The sequence below is a fragment of the Syzygium oleosum genome, unplaced genomic scaffold (assembly GCF_021117445.2).
Source record: "Syzygium oleosum isolate NSW1041296 unplaced genomic scaffold, Sole_v2.1 Sole_v2.24, whole genome shotgun sequence".
NCBI classification, from domain to species: Eukaryota; Viridiplantae; Streptophyta; class Magnoliopsida; order Myrtales; family Myrtaceae; genus Syzygium; species Syzygium oleosum.
The window spans coordinates 3622969-3631089 of record NW_026607508.1 but is presented as its reverse complement, the minus strand read 5'-3'; the positions used below and the strand labels follow the sequence as shown (position 1 = coordinate 3631089).

The 8121-nt window shown below is 37.2% G+C and overlaps 1 protein-coding gene across 2 annotated transcripts; it reads left to right on the top strand.

The window, feature by feature from the left end:
• The first annotated feature begins 1061 nt into the window (after positions 1–1061).
• On the top strand, positions 1062–7589 carry LOC115693312 (prefoldin subunit 6). 2 transcript variants are annotated; one of them, XM_056302509.1, is made up of 6 exons: positions 1062–1203; positions 1495–1634; positions 1734–1804; positions 1950–2074; positions 3824–3884; positions 7287–7589. In XM_056302509.1, the coding sequence occupies exons 2-6, from the start codon at positions 1556–1558 to the stop codon at positions 7341–7343; spliced, it is 393 nt and encodes a 130-aa protein (XP_056158484.1). In that variant the 5' UTR covers positions 1062–1203; positions 1495–1555; the 3' UTR covers positions 7344–7589. The 2 variants fall into 2 exon arrangements, with proteins under 2 accessions (XP_056158484.1, XP_030476136.1); XM_030620276.2 differs by having other exon boundaries at positions 1062–1215.
• Positions 7590–8121: the final 532 nt, after the last annotated feature.

Genomic DNA, 8121 nt, shown 5'->3' with positions numbered 1-8121 from the left:
GAGAGAGAGATGTGCTTGAGAGAGCTTAGCATCCTTTCGTCTTCCTTGAACAAATTGTAAATGGAGAGAGAGATAGAGATCAAGGGAGAGACGTACATGAGAGCCTGAGAGTGGTGAGTTTTTTTATTCGGATGAGAGTGGTGTGAGATGTTTTTAGATAGAGTAGATTGACCCCCAGTCTAGTATCTTTTTGGTAGACCTGTAAGGAGAGGTGCCCTTTGTAAATGTATTTCCTTAGGGTTAATCTAGTAAATAAATAAAATGTCGTTTTGGCATAACTGTTGTTGATTATTATTACTATCCCTAATATTTACTGTTATGACTGGATGATTGTTGTCACTTCTATATGCGTAATTGAAAGATAAAATGAAAGATCGGCGACGAGTCTTGGGACGTCGTATACAAATGACCTAAGTGAATAGGGGTTGTTGCATGCTCGAGGGTCGGGGCGTGACAATAGTTTTCTTGTTAATGCCAAGAAAAACCCCAAACTGATATACTCGTAACAAATTTAACCTAAATAAATTTTTTGAGCATGAAAAACCTTAAACTGGTATACATGTAACAAATTTACCCTAAACTAATTTTTTGAGCATGAAAAACCTCAAATTGGTACACATATAACAAATGTACCATAAACTATTTTTTTTGACCATAACAAACCTTAAACTTGTACATTTGTGATAAATTTATTTTCCGTTAAATTGAATTAATACCACGAAAAATCACAAACTGGTACATCTATGACAAACGGAGGTAAAACCCCAAACTGGTATACCCGTTAACTGTCACGTGTTATCCAACTTAGCAACTTGACGGTCAATCTTAACGGAAATTAATGGAGAGTAAAGTTGTCACAAGTGTACCGGTTTGGATTTTTGGTGGTCAAAAAATTAATTTGGGCTTAATTTATCACGAATATACTGGTTTGGAGTTTTTCGTGTATCAACCCAAAGTAAAATGTATATAGATTAATATAGACTTAGGATCTAGATATACATAAAATGAAAAAAAAATAGTCTTATTTGAACCCTAAATAACCCCTAATTAGCATCCATCCCCCTTCTCTCTTTCAACTCAGAGGCTCAAACGAACGCCTCTGCTCCCTCGCCCACTGCTTTCGCTTGCACGGTCGTCGTCGACACGCAGCGACTCCACACCCGCGCAACCCTCGTCGCCGCCGCCGCCGCCGCCGCCACCGCCGTCGAAACTCAGGTACCCCAACAATCCGATCGTCTCTCCCTTTCTCTTGCCCTAGCTCGCCGATTTTCTCTCCATGTCTTTGCGTGTGTTTCTCTCTCTCGTTGCCCCTGGCGAGCTTGTTTTCCAGCATGCTTGATTCCTTCTACTGCAATGGCGTTTTTCTTTCCCTCTCTCATTCCTTTTGTGGTTCTGCTGCACAACTACCAAAGCACGTAGATATGAATTCAGACTTTTACCTGACTGCCCAATCCTTCCTAGAGATCTATGGTGGTGACTGGATTGATTTCGCAGAAAAACTTGGTAGAAATCGGCTTCAATAGAGCAGTGACAGAAGCCCAAGAAGAAGAAGAAGATGGGTACTTCATCGGCGCTTCGAGACCTACAGCGGGATCTCGAGAACAAGGCTGGTGACTTAAACAAGCTCCAGAAAGGCAAATGCTCCGATAATTTATATGTATTTGCATATATGCGGATTGGTAAATTTTTCAATGGCGTATGATGCCTTAACATGTGAATGAAATTTTCACCAGACATTGCCAAGAATCACCAAGTGAGGAAGAAGTACACTATCCAGCTTGGGGAGAATGAGCTCGTCCTTAAGGTCCGTCTGCTTTCTTTCCGAGAACTGTACTTTTTTGAAGAGTTGGGGATGAGAGAAAAGGAAATTATGAATATTGGTGAGACTAGATGCATTTTTCGGTTGTTAATTTGTGAAAATCTCTAATTGGGTTTGCTGGTGCTGGTAGGAGTTGGATTTGCTTAATGAAGACGCGAATGTGTACAAGTTGATTGGCCCTGTACTTGTGAAGCAGGATCTGGCAGAGGCAAATGCAAACGTGCGCAAGAGAATTGATTATATCTCTGCTGAACTGTATGTTAATTGACGTCACCTGGTCTCTTATCGTTATTGTGATCTTCTCATGGCATCATTAGTTTACCAGTTCACACGATCTAAGACTAGAGATGAGTCCATGTGTGTCTGTGTGTTGATTTCAAGGTTTTAAATATTTCATTGTCTAATTCTAATTTAAATTTCACCCAGTTGCTTTATATCGTTTTGTGTGCATTATTTGAAAAAGCTAGAAATCATACCTAGATTATGTTATGAAGTAAACAGAGAGTGTGGCATATATATAGATAGAGACTGAATAATAAAGTTTGAGGAGAGCTAGAGCATTTAACTTTAATTGGTACGCTTCTTAACAAAAAACAACTATTTACAGCTTATCTAAGGTTCAACATAGATAATATAATCGACGAGCAAGAAGAGGGAGAATAGTTCACTAACAGTACTTCTCTCCATCTACTGGTTATTCCTATGAATAGCAGTGAAAGAATTTCTCAAATCATGATCTTAAATCACAAGAAAAACACAGTAATTGAGAGCTAGAGAATCACCCCAAGGGGATAATTGTTGGTTGAGCATAGAAGTAAGTGGTAATCTTATTTATGTTAAATGCAATTTGAACATGGTTTAATCTATTGCTACAATAATCGGTTTGTATGGAATATTGACACAAAATGTTGTCGATGAATTTGCTTGCTTCATTTAGTGGATGGCTTCATATGATTACAATGGCGGGTGTTCTTATGTAAAGGTTACATGTATTACAACGAAATGGTAATGTGTGCTTGAGGAGCAAAGAGGATATTCTCAACCAAATTGTACTATGTGGGGGAATTTCTCCCCTCGCTCATTCCCCTATAAAGCAATCCGGCTGCCTTATGTATAGAGAATCTCAGGAAACAGAATTTCATTCTCATGGATGGGTGTTGCATGTGTAAGCATAAATTTTATTAGAGAATAAAAAGATTTTTACTTGTTTAGGATTTTAAAATTTTTAGGTAAATATTTTGTAAATGTGAATAATTTATTTCTTTTATCTTTGAGATTTGATTAGGATTATAGAGATATTGTATATTGTTGATTTAGGAGTTACCTAATTAGATTATAGATGATAGTTGAAGAGATTCTCTTGACGGTTTTGAATGGTTTTCTATTTATCTCTTATTAGGATATCTATGGGATTTTTAGTCTACTTATATTCGATTTCACTCTCTTTTCTAAGCAGCTTATCCTTTTAATTAATGACATAAATATTAGTCAAGTATCTCCCGATTTGCGCCTTTGAGTGTGTCGCGCTTTCGTGCGTGTTGCGGATTGATTTATCCGTGTTTATGATTTGTTTCTGCTGCTTCAATTCCTGATGTACTTTGGTTTCTTATTTTAATAAAATCCTTTAGTACCTTTTTAAAAAAGCTGGAATGGCAGCATCTAACTGTTTTAACATTTTTGATAGGCAATCTGGTAGAAGATGCAATTTTATTAGTTAAAAATTAATGATAATCGTGGTCTTACTGAAAGAGCATGCTTTTGCAATTTCCATGGATGGGATATTGGTAGTATTATGTAGTGGTTGCAATGACTATTGCTGATCTTTGTAACTCTTTGCTTCACTTTGTGATCTGTATATTTGGTTTTATCACATCTAATTTTGTGGAGCATCAAAAGTTCACTTTTTGGTACAAAGGTGACTGCTGTGCTTCAGACAATATATTACCTTGATGTCTCATAGACAGATCGCATAGTTTATTCTTTAATGGATGATCCTGCATGCAGGAAGCGTCTTGATGCGACTCTGCAGGATCTGGAAGAGAAGCAGAACAGCAAGAGAGATACGGTCTGTGATCTATACTTCTGACCTCTGAAATGAATGTGCGCTTCATTTTGTGTTTGATGGAAACTATGTCTGTCTTGATATGCTTATGTTTTTCAATGGTTTCATATCCTGTTTGTGGTTCAGTGACTGTCTGCCTCTAGTACATGAGCATTTGCACTTACATGGACGGGCATTATCTCTTTAAGTTTTGAAGGTTCTCCTTCAGGCTAATGAATTGTCTATTGGCTCTTTATGTAGCCTTTTATTAATAGACATGTAGAGAAATTCAGTGGAAGTGGATAGTCTTCATGATACGATGTGTTTTCGCTACTTCTCTTTATCACTTTGACCTTTCTCCATTGATCTCTTTTCCTTTCTGGTGCTTTAGACATGTTTCCTAATGGTTTCGTCATGCAGTACAGCTAACCATGTTTCTTTTTATGCTCCTGCTAGTATTGAATGGGACCTGCAATGGATGACACTAAGCTGCACTCGGCAAACTTTGAACTTGATGAATAATTTAGGCTGCACAACGAGTGGGTGAACTTGTTAATTTGGTTGACAATAATGGAGAAACTCCATAAGAAAAATTAATGATTCATATAAATCACTTAACGGGAAATGTCCTGAATTAATCTATAATTGCTAAGATGTTTCCTTCTGTCCGATATGATCATAATTGCTAAGGTAGTCATTTTGCTTATGCTAGTGTAAAAGAGCATTGATCTCAGTGTGTTCTTTGTGGTAATCCCCCCTATGAGTACACTTAGTTATGCTTCTTGTTACTTAAGGTTAGCAGAATCAAAGAGTGGAAGAGAGATAAAAGTTTTTAAGTTTTACTTGGTCCTTGCCTCTGACTCAAATGCAGTTGCTCTAATAATTGTGATGTACCAATTGGTAACAAGAGATTTTTTTTCATCAAGGGATCTCAGGAAGAAATAGGGTAACAAAGCATGTCATATTATTAATTAAGAGAGACTGCGTGTCCCCTGAGGAGAGGAGTTTCGGTATTTGCATGGAACTCACTAGTTAGGTTGTTGGTCCAACCAAATGCAGGAGAGACATGGGACTTTTCGGGCATTGTTTTTTCAGGCTCTCTTGCTTTGAAACACATTTATTGTTCAATTCATTGCAAGTCTCGGTAGTGTCTACGTTTACAACTTTCTTCCTTCTTTCTAAGTCTTGCTTTTAGAAATGAATAATATTTATAGGAATTTGGAACCTTAAAGGGGAAAGGTACTATAAGAACCACAGCTAAGCCTTATAAGTAGGTCTGCTATATCATTCTTACATAATGTTGCTCTTTTTATATCAAGTCAAGTAATATGTAAGATCTAAGTACTTATCATTTCATATTGTTTCATTCCATATCTTGTTAGGTCTTCCCCTCAGCCTTTCATCAAACGCAGGGACAGTTTTGTATGCAGATGTAGTTAGAAGCCAACTTGCCTTTTTCAGCTTTTGGTCTTTCAGTGAGAATATAATAGAAAGATGGTAAAATGGTACTCTAAAATGTGGAATACATAATTTGTAAGATACTTTTTGTTTGCACTTAATTGTATGACTGAAAGCTACACAAATGATATGATGCTTCTAATTGATACTACTTCCAAACACTAAATTGTGAGAGTCAAATTTAAGCCAAGAAGCTGGCCAAACAAAAAAGCAAGCCAAGAAGCCATTTCATCCCAAATAGGTTCTTGCCTATGTAGTTAATGTTTTTAAGATCCTACAATGGCTTTGGGTATCACCTTCTGACCTTGAAAATAGCAGCAAAGGAATTCGCTTATTGGATTCTTTATGTGAGAAGCACTGACCAATTTTAGCTGATCAATTTGGTCATGCTTGGGAGTGGGGATCAGACCATTACTGAGAAACAAAATAAGTTTGACCTTAGTTCATTTACATTATTTTCTAATCCTTACCAGATATCTTGGGTTTGGTCCCATCAGATAAAGAGTTCCAGTTAATTAAGCTAGAATTGCAGACATTTGGCAATTTTGGCCTTTGAGGTTTACTTGTGTTATTTGTCATCATTATTGTTGGATAGATTGGATTGTTGTTGGCCTTCCTCTCCCTTCAGTTCATTTCTCCGGTCTATTCTCTATTTGATGAATCATATGAATGGAGCAAAATGTTCGATCTAGTGCCTATTTCTTTTATGGTCAAGATAAAGTAGCTCACATTCTGTATGTTTTGAATAAGCAAACTTATAAACAATGCGTGGGGAAGACTCCTGTTACAAGCCCCATGAATCCATTAAATCCCTCAAATTATGTTCCAATTTCCACAAACATCCAAATGCAGGGAAGTGATTCTGGGAAACAAGTTCACACTGCATAACCTACAAGAAACAACACTCTATTCTACAGAGCAGTTCATCTTGAGAGATAGTAAAAACCATGTTCATGTACCTTTAAATTTCTAGCACACTATATATTAGTTGTACTAGAGCAAGTTTGTGAGTATCCCGAAGACTGAATTTGCCTTTAAGTGTTGACATACCCATTGCAGTTCCTGAAGCCAATAGCTAAGAGGCCTTTTAAGTATTAACTTAACACAGATTGAAAACGGTCCTCCAAATACCCCTAGATATAGACCAACCAAAGAACAGAAGTCTCATCAACCAGACAACTGCCACATATGCTCTAGAATGGTTTTGTTTCCACTTGATCGCCTTTGGATGCACAAAGAGACCGCACAAATTCTGACCATCTTGCACTTTCACCACATACATCAGTTTGGCCCAAATTCTTACCAGTGATGCCCGGCCATGTGTTGCGTAATTATTAGACATATCATTTGAAGAGATTGCTAGTGACATTCTCTTCAATTGGGCAGTGAATTCTATGTCTGAGATTGCAAACTACCGAAGCTCTTTGTTAGAGTTTCCCTATTTACCTGTAAAGTTGTTGTCTTTTGTCTTTTGAAATAATAGTATCAATTCAGTCAAGAAATTACATATCACATGCTTTGGAGGCGAGTCAGTTGTGGGGAAAACTTAACCATCATGGGCAGCCACTTGGGCTAAACTGTTGTAGCTTGTCAGACTGCAGTGCAATAGGGAACAAAATAAACTTTTAAGGTGGCAACATGTAATTTGTCCTTTGAGCTTCTGTTGACTTTCTAAACATTGTAAAGAGATTAATTTGATACACTGTCTAGTATTGCTGTTTTGGCATGTGAACTCAGAGAAATTAATCATAATGACTACACCAAATTTTGAACAATATGTTTCCTATCATGAGAATGACTTATGCTTTCATTCTTTTAAGTTTTTGAATTAGCACCCATATAGTTTGTCTCCTTGATGAAGCTTCTTGGTTAGTTGTTTGAGAAGTTATTCATAGAAAAATTGCTGTTTTAGAAGGGCCTCGTAATGTTCATATTTATGTCAATGATTCTATCCTATGCATGGTGCAGATCCTGAAGTTACAACAGAGGATTCAGTCTCTTCAGGCTGGGAAAGCAAAGGCATAATCTGGACCTGGTATATGTTAACCACCAGTGTGTGGTAATCGTATATTTTTGCTCCAGTGTAGTTGTTCCTGTGGGCGCATGCTGAATCTCTCCAAGCTAGTTGTCTTTTCTGGTGCATCCAGGCACATATGTCAAGATTAGCGCAACTTGTCAAACGATCTATTGAGAAAGTGTTCTGCTGATAGTTAACAGAAAAGTCCATGTGTAGAGGTTGTCTTGGATCTTCTGGATCTGAAGCATCTGATAGTTGTCTTCTTTTTTTTCTTTTTCCGTTCTCCGGTCAGCGCTTGCTGAATCTCTTTGAGGTAGTTGTCTTTTCTGGTGCATCAAGGCACATATGTCAAGATTAGTGCAACTTGTTGAACGATCTGTTGAGAAGTGTTATGCTGATAGTTACTCTTTACAGAATAGTCCATGAGTAGAGATTGTGTCTTGGATCTTCTGGATATGGAGCATCTGATTGGGAAACTATGATGTTCTGGGTTCGGCTGAAAGTATTACCGTGGAAATTGGCAAACTTTTCAAACAAATGAAAAGTAAAAATAAAACCGACAGTGAGGATGCACGTTTTTATGTTAGGTTTCAGCAGTGAAAAGTCGAGTTTCATAAAATGGTAAACTGTACGTACGTCCTATTGTCTTCATTGAGGGATAAGTTTCGGAGAATGAGAAACAACTATGAGGGGTGATGCCTGAGATCATTACAAATCTATGACTTGGGAGTGTATTGCCAAAAATGTTTTTTTTTATTTTTTTTTTTTAAAATATGTTTTTTTTTT

Excerpts from the sequence above, each read along its gene's own strand:
- LOC115693312 (XM_056302509.1), top strand. The coding sequence starts at position 1,556 with ATGGGTACTTCATCGGCGCTTCGAGACCTACAGCGGGATCTCGAGAAC. Across the intron at positions 1,635-1,733 it reads CTTAAACAAGCTCCAGAAAG|ACATTGCCAAGAATCACCAA; the intron begins GCAAATGCTCCG and ends AATTTTCACCAG. Across the intron at positions 2,075-3,823 it reads GATTATATCTCTGCTGAACT|GAAGCGTCTTGATGCGACTC; the intron begins GTATGTTAATTG and ends TCCTGCATGCAG.